This window comes from Falco peregrinus, chromosome 5 (assembly GCF_023634155.1).
Source record: "Falco peregrinus isolate bFalPer1 chromosome 5, bFalPer1.pri, whole genome shotgun sequence".
Classification (NCBI taxonomy): Eukaryota; Metazoa; Chordata; class Aves; order Falconiformes; family Falconidae; genus Falco; species Falco peregrinus.
In genome coordinates, this window is record NC_073725.1 from 22,805,349 (window position 1) to 22,823,879 (window position 18,531).

Below are 18,531 nucleotides of genomic sequence, written 5' to 3' on the forward strand. Positions count from 1 at the left end.
TCACATTAACCACTCATGTACACTGAGCCTGTTAACTTTTCTCCGCAAAAAATAAGACAACACACATACAACTCTATTGAATACAAAATTGTCCCTGCTGTGATTCACCAGACACATTGTGTGAAAGAGGGAAGGGTGCGTGCAGGCATGGGTTCTTCTGGGAATGCAGAAAGCAGTCTCCTGCTGTTCTCTTCTCCCTTTTTGTATGGCGTATATGGCAGGGAAATACATCCTACAAAGAGCTTTCCTTAACAGTCTGCCTTAAGAAGAAAATGGGAGCAAATTATACTGCTTATATATGCTATGTGAACTTCCAGTCTCTTGTTTCAATCAAAACCAGTTCCTCAGTGGAAAACTCAAAACCAGTTCTCCTCAGTGAGGGCTATTTCTATCTTAAATTTTGCAATTTAATATCCAGCAAATGCAGAGAGGCAGCACAGATTTTTTTAAAGGTAATATGTTTGCTTTGTCTGGCTTTCTTTTGGAAAGCAAAGTAGTGGGTTTTCCTCCCTCCTTCACAAACCGCTTTCTTCATCTTTGCTTAAAAATATCAAAACCCTTTCACAGATACAAATTGTTAAATCAATCTTTTAAACAAAACAAAACAAAAATTGGTAGTTAAAAGTGAGAGAAAATCCGGCAGTTAGAGTCAGATACAATTATGGAACCTCAAGATATTAATCTTAAGAAGCCCGTGGAAGGCCCATGAAATACCTCCAGTCACTGGTGACACTGCTCAGACTGCATTATTTATGAGACAGCAAAGGGAACACGGCCCCACACAACCCTGTGGACATTGAAGGTGCACGTTCAGGAAAAGGCTGCAATAGGGAGGTGATGGCAGCACTGGAACAGGGGCCAAAGAGGCTCTGGGTTCTCCATCCCTGCAGGGTTCCAAGCTTCACTCAGACAAAGCCGTGGGGATCCTGAGCCAGTGTGGGCAACAGCCCTGTTTCAAGTGGGAAATGGGAGAGGACAGCCTCCCAGGATCACACTAATGTCTTTTTCTGTAAGCATATGCAACCTCAGCGAACACCCACAAAAATTACAGGCACAGATGAGAGAAAGCAGGTGAGTAAGGCTATATTCTGTCACAGTGTTCCCACAAAGAAGTATTCAAAGATCCTTCATCTCAGTTTCACAGGCTGATTAAGACCACAGCTTTTATGGAGGAGGAAATTGAACACAGCTGATTTACACACACCGGTTTTTATCGATAAGCTATTATCAAGTATTTGATGACAAAAAGACATGAAAACAACAAATGGACAGGAACAAAGCCATACACAGACAGCATCATCCAAATATATTCCCATAACTAGTGTCACAATGCTCAAAATACCTCTCAAACACAGACGAGTTTTTCACCTGAGAAAAAGAATAGTTTTAGTGTTTCAGATATTAGCACAAAGCCTTTGTCAGACTTTTAAAGACATCTTGCTGAACAGAGAGTTTCCTAAGCAGCAGAGTTTCCCTCATAGCCAAGATGAGTGTAAGGGAAAAACCAGAAGGAGAGATCAAACACAAATCTTGTGCCTCCCTCTTATTTCTGAGCCAGCTTGGAAAGACGATCTGATGTGGCAGACCATTTCTCACGGAGGCTATGGTTAGCATCCATCTTGCGGACACAAGTCAGATGACTATTTCTTAGATGATAAGGTACTAATGTTATTTTCCTTTCTGACTTTAAAAGAAAAAAAACCCTCCTGACATTTTAAGTATTACCAACTTCAGTGAAGAGACCTTTCAAGTAATCCCTGGATGCAAAATGAGGTGGTGCTTTCTATCCATTACTCAGAGAGTAAATGTTAACGTAACACAACCTCCAGTACAATAGACCTGTATGTCCTTCATGCTGCCAAAAAGGCAAAGCCAGGAATAGCTGCAGAGATTGAATCATACATCATCTCTACAGCAAGAGCCCCACATTTCAGGTTTGAAGCACACTGGCTGGAATAGCTTGGCTGTAGCTTTTGCAGTCACAGCTCAAGCTATAAGGGTAGAGAGCAACGGCAGCTTCTTATCCATGCAGTTTCTTCTAGCAGTCTGGATTCAACATACAAGGATAAAAAAACCCTGTTCACAGCTTTCTGGTTTTGAGAGGAGCAGGGATGTTGTGCATGTTAATGTCCTTATCCCTCTCAAGCCCTCAAAATCTGCCTGCATCAATACGCCACCACTGCAATGAGTTTTGGTGAAGAAGTAACCAACAACAAAAACCCCAAGCCAAACCCCAATCAAACCAGACTGAGCAGAGTCAGCATACATTGCATATCAAGAGGATCAGCAAGAAGCCAGTACAGTAAGTGGCGGAAGGCCAGGAAAGCAAGGCATCCCCAGGGGGAGGTTGGAGCCAGAGGGTGATGTTACTGAAGAGAAGCGTGCCATGCGCTGCCTGCCGCTTGACCCACTGGCCATCGCGCAGCCCCTAAAAGCCAACCTCAAGCGAACCATGAGCTCCTCATCCCATCCACCCCAGCAGCACAGCCCCTGTAGGGCAGCCAACACGCTGGGGAGCACAAGGCAGTCCCCAGCCCAGCACACTTCCCACAGCCCTGACCGAAGGAGAAGACAGGAGTGATAACAGTGACTGATAAGGGGGGGTGGGAAAGCATCCCCGAGAGGGCGGCTGGAGCAGCAGCAGTCTAGCTCAGAGAAAGCACGGGCAACGGTCATAAAATATGGAGCGGATTACAGGCTTGTTTTCAGACTCTGACAAAACGCCAGGGAAAGGCAGTGAAAAACACAGTTGTCTTGACGATGTATGAGGGGGTTTAGTTTCATATTTATCTTTTTCATTTCACACTGTACTTGTGGATCTGAAAGCCAGGAAGCCCAGGAGGCAGTGTAGCTTGCCATTTACCTGTAGGTAGCTCACACATCAGTCAGGTTTTACACAGTGTAACTGCCCTTCTGTGAAATCACAGAGGTCTGCAGCCTACCACTGACTTCTGAAACGTTGAACCCACATGGACAAGGGAATTTACCAGTTCATCTTCTGCCTGTGCCAAACATTTGCTATATTCTGATAGTCTTAGTGAACAAATTGAAAAGAATCAGAATTCTGTACTTTTTTAACACTTTTAAAACACCCTATTTCAGTAAAATGTACAGGCAAGAAGTTAACAGAGTAGGAATTTTGCAAATACTTAAAGTTCATACTGTGCTGAAGTCCTTTGCAGAATAAGCACATGTTGCTGCACTGGGACTCAGAAAGACAAGAAACATACTTCAGCAAAATCTGGTTAGAAATACCTAACTGCAAAATTTTAATTTCTTTTTGCTTATGTGCACTAAATGCATTTTATGCACTTGCATCATGAACCACAGCACAATGGAAGGTGCTGGCTTATCAAAAAAATGCTGGCACCCAGAATATTTCTGGTGTTTCAAGCCACACTGCACTGCTGGCTGACTTGTCCATTCAAGTGCTGTTATACTTGGGGGACTTGCAGTAGCAACACCATTCTCCCATACATCTGTACATATATGTATATGCATCCATTTTAATATATTTATTTATTTACATACACTAAGAACAACCTTGGAAGTTCTTGAAAAATACACACCTGAGGAATCCTTGCTACCTGCTTGTCTCTATCCCTGGGAAATTAACTGTATTTTATTGCTGTCGTGTATCGCTCTGTTCCTTTACCCAAGCGTGTGTTTCTACCTGTGAGACTGCACTGTAAAGACCAGAAAAATCTATAAAGGGATTGTTACAGTAACAGATGGAAAGGCAAAATAACAAAATGAAAACCAAAACATGGTGAAAACAATAAGGGCAGCAAATAAGCCATGGGCAGGGAGGCTGCAAAGCTGTTGGAGGAAGCACATACCTGGCTCCAGCCAGGCTAGGATGTTGCACCAATCCCAGAGGTAAGCTGGAAGGAACAGGTGCCTTAAAATGCTGATTGTTTCTAAAACGCAAGAGCCGGGTGTGGGTGTGGGTTGCTGGCTGAGCGGAAGAGGTATGCATTAAAAAAGGCTGGGACATCATGAGCACTGTCTAGTACCACAGGCTGCTCCTTCCAGTGCAGACAAGGGAGAACAGGACAAAGTCAGGAGCCCTCTGCACTGCAGGCAGAAGTTACCAAGCTTAGGCACATGAACATGCATTTAAACATCTCTGCATATATATATGCATATAGAGACCTCTCAGAAACATTCTGTAGGTCTTCAGAGCCATAAACGTCATTATTTTAAGTTGTTCTTTTTTGTTGTTATTTTCCTGAAATATATTTGTTTCTCATCTCAGACACAAACACATCTAAATCTGGGGTAGGGGTGGGGGATGGATAAAAAAAATAAAAATCCATGTAAGGCAACTGCCTGCCCCTGTTGAATTACAACTGGGCTGAAAATGAAAGAACAATGAACTCCACGCAAAGGAGAGAAAGGTTCAAAGGGTCGATAGAACATACCTGTGCTGAGCTGACAGCACCAGACAGCTGTACAGCAGCCTTCAGCTTTACAGGACACTTGGTTGCAGGAGCTGTGTGCATTTTATCTGGGGTTCCCTTTTCATCTATTCAGTTTTGCATTCCCTCACTCTCAAGACAGGGACACTTGGACACATTTGGCTGGTTTTGGCATAGCGAAACCCAGCCTATTCCTCCTTCCACAATGGCACTCACTGAGGGAACTCCTTCTGCGCCATAAGAGCACTCCTACTCCTGCACACAAGCATCGAGCAGAGGATGTGAATTCTTGGATCTGGTATTTGACCACCGTGGTCTCATGGAGCTTTTTCTTGGTTTTGCCTCACATGCAGAGGAGGAGGAAGCCAAACCTTCATGTAAACCCACATGCTTAAGAAAAGAAAGTATGTCTCCTGAAAATACCACACCATTGGTTTCAGCCAATATATACTCATGTTAATACAACTGTCACCACAGAGCCAAATCCAAACTCTGCTCACCTTCAAGTGATTTGTTCAACATAAGAATTCAAACAGCCTGTTGTAACTGGAGACAGAAAATATATCATTCCAAATCACATAAAACCATATCCAAATCCAGAGAAATTATTTCTGAAAATTGCATAAATGGATCTTTTTTTTTAAATAGCTTCCTTTCAAAGACAGTCTGCTATCCAGATTACCGATATTTACACAAGCTTTTGCATCTCCCTCACAAACAGTCTACTAGTGTTTCTGACAAAGCTGGTCCTGCCACCACCGGTGGCACTTACACTAGCATCACAAATGATTAGTCTTCCTTTTCTTCTTGTCTCCTTCACAGATAGTTTACACTCCGATATTGTACACTACATTGTAAAAGTGCCCAGTGAAGTAAGGGTACCCAGTTCTAAAGAAGCATTAAAGTCTAATAAGTGCTAATAAGTCTACATGTGGCTGTAGAAAGCAAAACTTTTCACATTTACCATGACAAAGTGGCTAAGAAAATAAATGTTTTCCATTGTTAGGGAACACTTTCATAAACAGATTCTAAGGAAGTCCATGCACAAGTGTTCAGAAGGAGCTGCTGTCCAAATAGATATGGTACAGCAGTCCCTGGTCAATAAAATGAACACAGGATGAGCTTTAAAAAAGAAGGAAGGAGTATGGACAAAGACATTTTATTTCTCTTGTCTCTACTTCCAGCTGAATAGCTGTGGCTTGCAATAAATAACTATTCCCTTTTGCATTCCACAAGAAAAGGGAAAGGGGGAAAAATGAATGCCTTGAGCCAAACCACATGTCTTAAATTTTTCCCTGAACATGACCCTATGCAAAACACGCAGCAATGGTGAAGCCAACGGACATATGGAAACAGCATAAAGGAGAAGCAAGTGGCACTCACATTAGAAAAGACTTGAAATCACAAATTGATACTACATGGCTACAACATATCAAGCATGCTCCTTTACAGCTAGGGCTTCCCAGGAACTAGGAGCAAGCTCTTGTTTGAAGATTAATATAGCTTCCCAGCATACACAGTGCACTTCATAATCATTGCAAATCAAGGCTTGACAAAAGGCTTTCCGGGAACGGGAAAAGGACAATGGTTTGGGTTTGGTTTTTTTTTTGTTGTTGTCTTTTTTCTTTCAAGCATTAGATAACAATGAAATACAGCAGACCTTGCATTCCTAGATAAAAGCATTTCTAAATTGTGAATGTTAAATAATAGTAATCCCATGCATTTTCCATTGTGCCTATCATTCTGAGACATTCTAAAACCCTTTACAGATCAAACTATTTGTCAGAATGATCCTGGCTTCTGCCATTTCAGTTGGAGCATCGGCATACCAGTCAGGTGTTACTCTAACCATTAATGAAATTCTGCCATAAAATTGCAAAATTTGCTCTATGTAAGCTGCAGAGCTAAAGAGAGATCAAGCAATATATTAGCAATCAGGGCTGCAGGTCACTTCTAAGGCACATTCCCAGGGAAGGTTAGCTATGTTTTGCATTTCAGCTGCCAAGTCTATTTTTTAATGCTCTTAGAATGGTCCAGAAACCTGACAAAGAAAAAAATAACAGAAGGGAAAAAATGAGGTCCTGTCATATAAAAGAATTCCTTTTTCTGACACGTCTAATAAAATAGAAAGTTAAGCCTAGGGTTGCAGACATGATGGTGAAGACGGTCACTGTAGTGGCATCTCTACTTTCAGACTGAAGGTAGGAAGTAGATGCAGGATCAATTCTTCCTTTGTCTGTAGGGTTTTAAATTCAGTATGTCTGAGATGAGTGCTTTAATTTGGTCCATCAGTGTTTCCCAAAACTGTGTTGAACTCAATACTCTCACGCTCAAACCTCAATTGCACTCACTGAAATGGAACCAATGAGGGAATGGTTGCATAGGCTGTGGGTAATGACAATCACTGGGGATAAAAAGGATAACTGAGAGAGATCTACATCATGTTCCAAAAATACACAGCAAAAGGAGAAATTGAAAGTAGTCCAGATTACCTCTGATCCTCATGTGAGAGAAATAAGAAATGAAACTTCAAATGGCAAAAAGAAAGCTGAATTTGGGTGTGGCATCCTGATCAATTTTTATGCATAAATATTAGGCAACTTGGTAGTAGGACACCAAACCATTACCTCCTCTTTCTCCAGTAGATTGTAAACATGACCCTGTACAGTTTTGCTTACAGTCAAACCCACACCTTGAACTTTAATATTTCCCCTTCAATTTTCAATCCAGCCTGTCCTGGTTTCAGCTGGGATGGAGTTAGTTATTTTCTTGGGAGCTAGTGCAGTGCTGTGTTTTGGCTCTGTTGTGAGACTTTCCAGTTTCTCAGGCCTTGCTAGCAAAAAGGCTGGAGGGGCACGAGGAATTGGGAGGGGACACAGCCAGGTCAGCTGACCCAAACTAATCAAAAGGGTATTCCATACCATGGGACATCATGCCTGGTATAGACACCTGGGGGGGTGGATGGGGTGGGCAGATCATTTCTGGGGGACTGGCTGGGCATCGGTCGGTGGGTGGTGAGCAGTTGCACTGTGCACCACGTGTTCCCTTCTTCCGTTCCCTCTGAATTTTATTTTTTCCTATCCCCTTTTGATTAGAAGTGTTATTGTCACCTTTGTTATCATTGTTCTTTCATTTTTATTCTGTTTCAATTATTGAATTTTTCTTATCTCAACCCTTGAGTTTTACTTCCCTTTCCAACTCTCCCCCCATCCCTCTGGGTGAGGGGGGAGTCAGCGAGCAGCTGCGTGGTACTTATTTACCAGCCAGGGTTAAATCACGACACAGACTCACACAGATCAACACAAAATGCAGTATCAGGTCGTACATGAATTCCACCAGCTCAGCACAATGGAACAGCTAAGTGGATCTCTGAAAGTTTAGACCTTCTGTCCCATTTTCACAACTCCAAAAATATCATCAATACTTCCAAATATTTCACACTGGCACATCTGAAAAGACTTTGCTGGGGTTTCAAGTCTTTGCTAGGTTTTCAAGGAAAATCTGATTAAAGCAGATGTTAACCCTAGAAAAGGAAGCTAAACCTAATTTTGGCATGAATATCTCAAAGTATTACACTTTTGGCTAGTACAACACAGATCTTCCTGCTCCACATAACATCATTCACTGTCATGGCATGGTTATCACAGAGAGCAAAACCACAGAAGCACAATGCACAGCACTGCTAGTCTAGGCAGACAAAGCCTGGGCACTTTTATGGGCTAGCCCAGCCCAAGGCCAGCCACAAATTCCAGTTTGCATAGACCACTCCATGATTTCCAGCCCACTGGGATCAGGAAACCTTTCTCTTCAGACTTATTTACTTACTGGTTTTTCTTCTGGGCTCCCGTTGGGCACCTCCACAACTCTGAGGTCAGGGTCCACCTGCACCCTCGCCCTTGTGACAAACTGGATGACTGATGAACTGTCCTGAGAAGTAAAAAGAGAAAGAATGTAATTTCAGGGCTGGGGGGGGGACGGGACACCACCACCCCCTTCAAACAAAAACATCAAACATTTGCCACTGTAATAAACATTAAACACATCTAGACAATGCTTAGTGGAGGCTGGGTTGACATTGAAGCAATATCCTGGTTTTAAAAACCCTGTCTGGAAAAGTATAACTCATACTCGTAACAGACAGACAAAACTGAGCACGTTATTTTGGATTAAAACAAAATTAGGTACACTGGACTTTAAACACATCATTTGTATTTGGACTGTTAACATTTCCCACGTTTACTGCAAAAGCAAAAGACAGAATGTTGCCAATCAACACAGACAGGCTCAGTATAAACCATCAAAGAAAAGTTCCTGGTTGGTTTTCAGGTGAATAGAAAAAGGATACCTGAAACCTGGGATAAACTCAACTATATCCCAAGGTGAAAACCTCTTAATTATTTGAACCTGTGCACTGCAAATAGCTTAAATATTCAGTGTACACTTCCCCTTATTAATACATACTTTCCCTATATTTTACACAGTGAATTTTAACAGGCACATTCCAATAAGCTGCCATTTCAACTCATAGATTTGCCATTTGTATGCTGTTCACCTTGGGGAGGATGGGTGGTAGGTAGCAAATGGCATGCGGTGGTGATACTGACCCAGAGACACGGAAGCACTGCACATCTTTTAAAGGAGTGTTGCTAATGCTCATCTCGGAAAGGACCCAGCAGACAGGATGAACCCATGCCGTGACAGGGCTGAATTTCTGAGAAGCACATTTCGTGTGCGCTCAGCTACTTGCTTACATGCTTCAGCATTTCTATAAGCATGTAACAAATACCTGAAGCCTCTGGCCTTGCCTATATTTCCTGTAACAAACATTAGCAGACTGGTTGGTTTCAGCTGGAATAACTCAGGGCTATCAATTGCTTTAGTAACTGCTTTCTAATAACGGTGCTCTCTCCGATGCTTTTAATCTAGCAGCTATCATCAAAGGTAGGTTTGTGTTATCAGCTTTTTCCTTAACAATCTTACAGCATCTTGCCACAATTACAGCGTCAGCATTTTTGTAAGTAAATGAAAATGGGGCAAGACACAGTCAATCACTAGAAATGTAAAAGATTTGCTGTCTCATTCAGTGGCTTCAGAGAAGACAGGAATTAACTTGCAACCATTTGTTTCTTGTCACAAATGTCAAGGTCAGCATTAATATGGTCACTACGTATCTTCTTTGAATAATAATTATTTGAAGTTAAAAATTATAAAAAACTGCCACGTCTCTGTTTACACGTAGGGAATGATAGTTTGTCACAGTTTACATGCACTTACTCTACTTTTCATTTTTCAGAATAAGAACTTTGAGAAATCATTTCAACTTTCAGAAGTCTCTAGCCTTAACACCATGCATACAATTAGGGGCCTCATTCATGTTTCTCAATGTATAAATTTCTCAGTTTATTTCTGTCTTAATGGCTAATGGGTAAGAACTAGGATTAACACCTCCATACACACTGTTGATAAATAGATCTGGGTTTTTTTTACACCATGGTGTTTTTTTAACACATTAGTAAAGAGAGGAAGGAATGCAAGTTTTGAGTCCATTGGCACCCATAAGCATGCTGAAATTGGTATCTAAGACAAACTACACACGCAGCAAGTACCTTCTTCAGTATCTCAGTGTTCAGCAGCGTGTAGACACTTATATCGCAAGACTCTGCTTTGGCTAGCGAGCTTAAGTTGCAGCGTATAATTAAGCAGGACCTGCCTGGTCTTTCACAGTCCTACAGGAAATAAGAAAAAGCTGTTAGGCAAAGGAAGAAAAAATTCAGTGACAAATTGTGTGCAATTAGCAAGCACACCAGCTAAGTTACATAGCAAACTTCTAAAATACAGCACTCCTGCATTGAAATAGCAGCAACTTTCAAGACCTGAAGACAGCTAGGCAGAGACCTGCGTGAAAGCAAGCCAGGTAAGATTCAGCCCTCTTGCCTGGAAAGTGCCTGGGGCCAGGGGAGCGGGGCCACTGCTGCACATCAGCCCTGTGCACAGGTCAGGTGCTGAGCATGGTGTGGGGCCCTGCTGCCTCACGTGCCTTTGGCAAAACATGGGAGCGAGGGCTCTGGTCACCGAGTGTGTGCTGCCGTGTCAGGTAACTCCCTCCCCACTGCACATCCTGAAACCTCCTATTTCCATTTAAAAGTCAGATTGTTTAAGTTGCTAGATATCCCCACAGCACATCATCGGTATTGGTACACAGGCACCAAACAGTAGCTCTATAATGAGCATCTGCTTGAGTTCTTCATGCTAAGCCACGCAAAATCTTTTGTAAGCCCCACTGTATGTTCAAGTTTGCCCTAAGTGGACTTTCTTACCAATACTTTTCTGCCAGACTTTGTGAAAAAAGCAAATATTGTGTGGAAAATATTTTCATTCTCTTGAGGAACAACGCATGGGCTGGGGTTTCTGTGAAAGGAACAGCTTCCTTTGTCCTGACCAACCTGCAAGCACAATTACAAATCACAATTATTATTCTGAATTCAATTAATGACACAAGAAGGTGGGGTCAGCCTGTCCATGAAAACACACCTACATCCGAGTTGGATGTCTGGACTCCCAATTAGTAGTAAAAAGAGACAAATAAGCATTTTGGGAGTCAAATAATCCTAAACAAAGTATCTGAAGCAAGCCAGACCAGTCATGCTCTGGATATGCTTGTGCCTCTTGACTAGGTAGGATACAAATGTATCTAACCTAGCTCACATGTAGGAGCCTGAAGATAAGAGAGGGGAGGAAAATCTCAGCAAGATCACATGGCATTTTAAGTCAACAGTGTTACCCCGTTCTTTACCTTTATTATAACTGTATTATTTGGTGCTTTGGCCAGTCTGCCTGTTTCACAGCTTACATCGGAACTAATGAGAAACAAAATCTTTGTGTAAATGCACCAGTCTGGACACTAAATCTGCTCCTTTGCCTTCAACATAAATAGTACAAAAATAAACTTTTTGTATCATTAGCTTATTCACTTGTCCAGAAAAGCAGATGCTTGAAGCAAGTGAAACTTACCAAGCTTTGATAAAATTATCTTCAGTCAAGAAACCTTGCACTAGAAAACCCTTCTCTCTTTTTACGGCTTATGAATATTCACTGAAAAAAATATCTATTGGAATTTAATACAAACTATGACAACAAAGTATCAGCAAATTCCTCCCGCTGCTACCCTTAATCATTGTAAGAGTGGGAGAGATTTTCCCACAAACCACCAAGTGACATTCTTACACATCCTGCTGTTGACCTCCCCACCACCTCTACACTGAGAAGATGAAAACTTGTACCTTATTCAAATCACAAAACCTTGAAAGAGGGAGAAAAAAAATTGCTACAAATATGAAATCAGTGCACACTCTGAGTCTGATTCTGCATTAACCAGTTTATAGCTGAGTTAACCAAAGTATTGCCAAAAAGCAAACAAACCCCAGAAGTCTATCGAGATCTTAAATGCTATTTTCCAGACAAGTGATATCTATGTCTCTTGGTAAGATACACCTTTTCTGCTTCACTGGTCTACAAGTCCTTCATATCTGTTCTTTGAAGTACGTATTCATAACCTATCTTTACATAACCTGTACTTACGTTCCCAACAGATACAGGCACAGGTAGCTACCTGCAGTTTACAGTCTCCTTGGGATCAACTAAAAACTAAGACTATGATGTTCTCCATTTGTCCAGATCACCTGGAATGAGTTTTCGTTATTTATCATGGGTAAGAGATTCACAAAGCCTGCTGACATTTATTTTCCTTTCATTCACATAGGAATTAGATCCAGATCAACCAGAAGGTTTATGTTAAATCAAGAACAGCAAAGAGTCAAGACCTATTCACTATTTCCTTTTTCTCTCTGAAAGTTTGAATTATTAGAGAGACCTGGACAGATGTCATTAGATTCATGCAAGAGATACAGAAAGGACAGTATGAGCTTCTGCACTATCCCAGCTTTTGGTGTACTCTTCAAATAGTTCTGCTTTACATCCTGTACAAACACAGAGTAAGAACAAACCAAAGAAGAAATGCCTCACAAGACTAAAATAAATTATCTGGCATGAAGCAACATAAACCTGGCCCTTTTTTCTCTAAATGATTATCTTTTCTTAAACTGAAGCTTGGCTACATCTCATCCTTTTTAAAACATTTTAGCTGAAACAAAGGCAGGCACCTTCAGAGGACTAAGTCTGAACTTGGGAATACCTTTTTCTCTCTGCCAAGTATGTAGCAATCCTACACGAGGCAATTACTAAATTCAATGCCTCAACCCATCTTAGGAGGGACACATGCAAGAACCAAGCACCTCTTGCCACCTGAGCTGCTCTGGAACAGACCAGCAGGTCACCTGTAGCCTGTTTTGGTAGCCAAAGGCAGATGCCACTTCCTAGAAGGCGGCAGACACTACTGCTTGGTCTGCAGAATTTGGGGAATTCAACCAGGCAGAAATTAGGTCATACTCATCCGTGTATCTGTGGTCGGTCAGCGTATGCAGACAGCCAGTAGGCAGGAAAGAACGCCAGGCACCTGGGAAGCACTCTGCTCCCTTTAGCACTCTTTGAAACAGCAGAGCCACAGAACTAGGAAAAAAGTAACTAAAAACTTTGACACATGGGTGGATCATGCTGAGGCAGAAGGAAATTCAGCCTTTCCAAAGGACTGGTCATAGCTGTGTTTTGTTGTTGGTTTTTTTTTTTTTTAATTATTTTTGGTTGGTTGGCTGGTTTTGTTAGGGTGACTGTCAGACAGTTACATTTCACATCATCTCTTACTTTCCTCAATTTTTACAAGTTTAATGGTTCACTCAACCAGTCAGATATAACTGCGGTAATTTTTCATTAAACTTTGTTTTCAATTAAAACTTCAGCTCTAGGAAATCAACCAGCTAAATAACATCTCAGCACAGAGCTCCTGCCTGCATTATGCTGAGACTGAACCGCATCTCTGAAATACAAATCAGGATTTGGCCTCATGTGTGAGCCTCTCCTTTCAAACACAGCGCTACCCCAGCCACCTGTTTTATTCCTTGTGACCAACGCCATAATCTGGTACATAGAGAAGAACATTTCTGGCAAAGTTTAAGGGCTTTACATGAGCAAATGTTTACGATTTATAGATGCAAGAACTGCACACATCTTTTGAACGGCTCTTTGACAAAGTCTTGCAGTTTCAGGGTACGTGACATACTAGTGCTTTTTTGAAATTTCCATGTCATCTCAGCAGCCAATAAACAGAAAGGAACAACCCTCAAAGTAATCTTCCCAGGACCTGGGATCTAACATCTCACAGAAATAGCAGGAGGAGGTTTTCGGAGCAGTGCAGAGGGTGTGGAAAGAGATGTGTGTTGCCTTTGTACTCAGTACAAGGACTATACAGAAACCACAGAGGAAAATCAACATCCAAATCCCAACACAAACAATCAACAACAAAACTGGGGCAGGGGGAACAGGAACGGAAGGGAAGCTCTCTTAAATCCTTTAAGACATTAAGACTGCAGCTTGAGAAATAAAAATTCTGTCCTGAGCAAGGTACCAAGCAGGAGCAGCCCTGTAGCCTCCCAAGGAGGGACTTTCAAGGAGCTGTGTCAGAGCTGTCTCTGCTGAAGTTTGTTTCATTCTGTTTTCCAGAAGGTACCTACCTGTTTTAAAGTCCTGTATACAATCATTTGCAGTGTGGTGCACTGGCAATACAATTAAGCCTCCTGTACTGGAAGCGTACCTAAAACCTGTACCCAGACAGATGTAGACAAAGTCTACAGTAGCACATAAAGTTGGTCAGACAAAAAGGTGAACCGTAGCATCCTCAGCACCTGATGTCCATATCACATACTTTCCTATGTCGCTCTGAGTCTGGTGCTGTGGCCTGCCTATGCTGCAGCCACAAGTGAGTGTTAAGTGCACTCTTTGAGTGCTCTTTTGTGTTTCTTTTGCCCCCAAAGGAATCCAGTTGGTGCACTCTGCGATGTGAACCACAACTCCCTGCGTAAGGAGGGCTGGGGATTTTGCTTTCAGAGTTCACTTTCTGGACTGAACTAAGATGTTAGTAAAGAAGCACTGTAAGGCACACCCTGGTCTTCAGCCCAGCAGAACTTCTGCAAAGGGTGATGACTCCAAACCTGCACAAAATAGACATTATGCACACTTGCTAAAAACAAGTTTTCATTTTTTTCACCCGTGAGTGTGGATATTGCATTAACTCCTATGAACAGGACTCCTGGAATTCATATGGTTTCTTAGATATTAGAACTGTTATATGTCTACATAAGCAAACCCTTCTTGAACAAAAAAGTTACAGTCAGTCTTGACTATACAGAATTCCTCCATAACTGGAAGCGATTTTTTTTTTTGAACCTGACCTAGCAGATTTCATTGAGCAGATTTACACTGAAGAAAAAATGGCATAACAATCATTCCAAATGCCTTAAATTATTTTCTACTTTTTCTTCTTCTCTACATACAATAGTCTACACTCTCACATATAGCATTGGCTGCTACATATATAATTTTTTTTTCCAGAGTAATAGCATTTGTGACACAGAACTGAACATCAGCAACTACTGATCCCACACTTCAACTCCTGGAAAAACTTAAATTAAAAAAAAATAATTGTATTTTTGCAAAAAAAATTACATTTTCAGATTTTCAATTCTAAATTAAAAAATTCGTAATGGGTGATTATTCTGATGGAAACCCAAATATTTTTTAAAAAAAATCTCCACAAAAATTTATAACTTGGACTATTTATTATGATTTGTCACTGTTCTAACTAGAATGAAGCATGTTTTGACCATCTCGAACAATGTCTTCAACTTCCACATGAGGCAAACCAACATGAACAAAAGTAAGATTTTCCTATGCAAGTTTTTACTGACAATAGTTTCTTTTTACCAGGCTGTCCACATGTAGGGATGTTCCTGTTCTCTAGGAACACCTTGTCATAGACTGCACAACACCTAACATCAATGCTTCAAGTGCGTTAGTTTTTTCCTAGTTTTTAATCTGAAGTTCACAGGAACTTTTATTGAACTGCTCAGCTCCAAGGCTAAGAAAGGTAAATAATAATAATAAAAAAATCACGCTAATATTCCCACTGTGGAATATCAGAGTTATTCAAGCCAGCACAGCCTGCATTCAGATCTCACCTGCACTCTTGAACGTCACTGGATGCCAAAATAGCCATCTACAATTTCCAATACAGAGATGTGATGGCTGCGTTCCTCACTGAGACACCCAACAGGCCTGCCTTCAGAAGGTGGACACGTGACGCTTCAAAAATCACCACCTTTTAGAGAGGTTTAGCTGGACATCCAACATCTAAGGGACTGAAAAATCACTACTCACTCATGAGAGAGTGTGTGTGTGTGTATATATGTATTTTTATATTGTGTTCAATGTGTGCATAGATATCTCTCTGTGTTTACGCACATTGCATATAAGCCAGAACACTTGTACTACACAGACTGTAAATGGCACCTTGCATAACAGGCTTCTAAAGGGCACCATAACTCTTGCAAAGGCTAATAACACTACTAAATCCATCATCATACAGAAAAGGGGAATATCCCTTATGCTGCCTACTCTCCCCATAAATGGCCACACGTTCAGAGACAAGTTAGTCTCTAGCTTTGTTAATTTACTGGCAGTTGTTGTTCCCTTAAAGGGCCCATAAACACACTTGAGAGACAATGTTTAAACAGGACAGCCTATATAATGGGTTACTGTGCCAACTTTTTGTTGTCAGCACAAACCACTAAGCTTCTCAGAGACAAGACGTAACCACTGGAGAAAGCAAGTGCGTTACTTCATACTTTAAAAATGCTGTGTCTGCAACAAGGAAGAAATTCCCACAGGACAACTTTAGTGGACTCTGAATATTTGAAAAGTCTTACAGAGCAGGGGCAAACCCATAAAATAGCAACAATTTTTAATCATACCGATTACACCACCCTTTAGAAAAAGTGGCAGGAGGACATTTCTGAATGAAACACTTGCATGTAAAACGTATCACGTACGCTCCATAAACATTACATCCTAAAAAAAGCTGCAGTATGTTTAATTGGGCTGTATGGGAATAGCATGCTGCATTTACTACGACCACAGGGTTCATCCTCTCTGACTTCCCAGGGTTGTCAATGAAACACTTTGAACATTTCTAATTCAGGTGAGCCATGGGTTTAGGGGGGTTGGAGTTTGTAGCAGGAATAATACACCTCACTGCCTCAGCATATCCCCCTTCTACTAGCAGCTCTGTCACCCACCTTTAGGGTACTCATTTCTGCTCATCCGTAGCTACTGTCAGAACATGGCAATTGCTAGCAAGCCTTTGGGGCCTTTAAGAAAGGCATGTTGGCATTTGTTAGCAAACATTTTAAGGGTTCAGGACACACTGCCTGTAGGATAAACTTCACAGGTAGACTGAAAGACAGCGGCCTCTTCTAGACTTAACCTCAACTCATTCAACAGGCATCAAAGGTGAGCCCCTCCATTTTTTCGGAGCCCTGTATCCTCCAAAAGATGTCAGCCTGAGAGGGAAGTTTAATAGAATTTCCAGACAGGGAGCTGGGAAGGTCAGCTGAGGACCAAGCACAGGGAAGAAGAAATTAGCAGTTGGCATAGGGTTAAGTATGTGCATGTGATAGGAATCTCTTGGAGGAATGAAACTGAAAAATAAAAGGAAACTATCTGTTGCTTCCAGTTAAGCCTTAGGTACAATCTCCCTGCTGCATGCTGCATATAAGAAACCAAAGGCTAATCCCATGCTTAATGATAAGCATTTTACAAGATAAACAGGCAAGTAAATGTGTATCTTCAGCTTACTCCTTACAGACAACAATAGCTCCCATTAATGCAAAAGAATTCATCATGGTGTTAAAACTTAAGTGTCTCCAGGGTCTTCCAGTAAGCCTGATTCCCCTCTTGAACTAAATCATCACTAGCTATTATATAGTGAGAGACTGGAAGCCAGCAGAATTAAGCTGACACAAAGCAAGCTGAAGGTGGAAACCAGCTGTAAGTATGGAACCAAACCCATGTCCGATCATGGACAAAGTGTGGGGGCAAGCTCAGGGAAAGTGTCATGAGACACAAAATATTTGAAATAGTAATTTTAGCTGCAGGAAACATGCTCAAGGTCTGAACACAGGTCAGTCATTTCAGAAAATTGCTAACATTGTTCAGCTCTGAAATGGATGCCTTTCTCATCAGCCCTGGGGTATGCTGGCTCCAAACAACAGTTTGGCCATAGTCTTCTCAAAATTGCTGCCAGATAGTTTTTACATATTTCTTTTTTCTTACTAGTTTTTTTTTTTGTTTTATTTTGTGTTGGTTTTTTTCTTTTTTCTTTTTTTTTTTTTTTACTGTTTTCTTTATGTACAAATGCCTAATCAGTGGTTCAAGTTTGCAAACTGGATAATAAATAACAGATGCACTTTTGTTTCTTTGTTACTAACCACAGCACATTCATCCTAATATTAAGGAAAAAATGTATATGTGTGCCCTGAATAAAGATACTGATTCACCCTTTAGTAGGCGAACAGAGATGAATTGGTAGGCATGGTTAACCTAACATGTCACGCTGAGAAAAAAAAAAAAGAAAAGGTACTGACAAGAAATTCCAGACAAGGTCAGACTTTCAACAGTAGACAAATAAGTTATGTAAATATGTTATCTGAGTACTTGCTCCATATGCCAAAAACGTTTAATATTCACAGATAATGAAACATGTTTGAATCAGAGCAGTTTTGTTGATTCTGGCAATAAATTTAAAAGCCACTGAAACAACAGAAAAGAAACTTTTAAATTAACCCATTTTACACAACTCTTGAAAGACTTTGACTAAAAATAGCAATGCCACTAAGGAAAATTAGTACTCTACACATCCAATAGGTAAACTTAAACAGCATGAGGAGAGGCAAGATTTAAACAGCAAAGTAGAGATGCTAAAGCATTAAATCAGCATAGAGTACTCCACTGTAGCTCTGGCTTTTGCTCTTCCAGCGAAAAGAATACCAGATGTGTGTTTGGCATAAATCTGTGCTAACCTGATTGTAACGCCTGTAGATGTTTTTCTGGTGCACTTAACCCTACAGCTCAATTAAATAACCTGTTAAGTGTGTTTGATTAGCAT

General features: G+C 41.1%; 1 protein-coding gene across 1 annotated transcript in view; it reads right to left on the minus strand.

Moving 5' to 3' along the window:
* ITGA9 (integrin subunit alpha 9) overlaps positions 1–18,531 on the minus strand; it is a 230,434-nt gene that overhangs the window by 21,188 nt on the left and 190,715 nt on the right. The window contains exons 24-26 of the mRNA XM_055804642.1: positions 10,739–10,864; positions 10,028–10,147; positions 8,247–8,348 (exon numbers count right to left, since the gene is read on the minus strand). Of these exons, the coding sequence (XP_055660617.1) occupies positions 8,247–8,348; positions 10,028–10,147; positions 10,739–10,864 (348 nt within the window). The remainder of the gene's footprint in view (positions 1–8,246; positions 8,349–10,027; positions 10,148–10,738; positions 10,865–18,531) is intronic.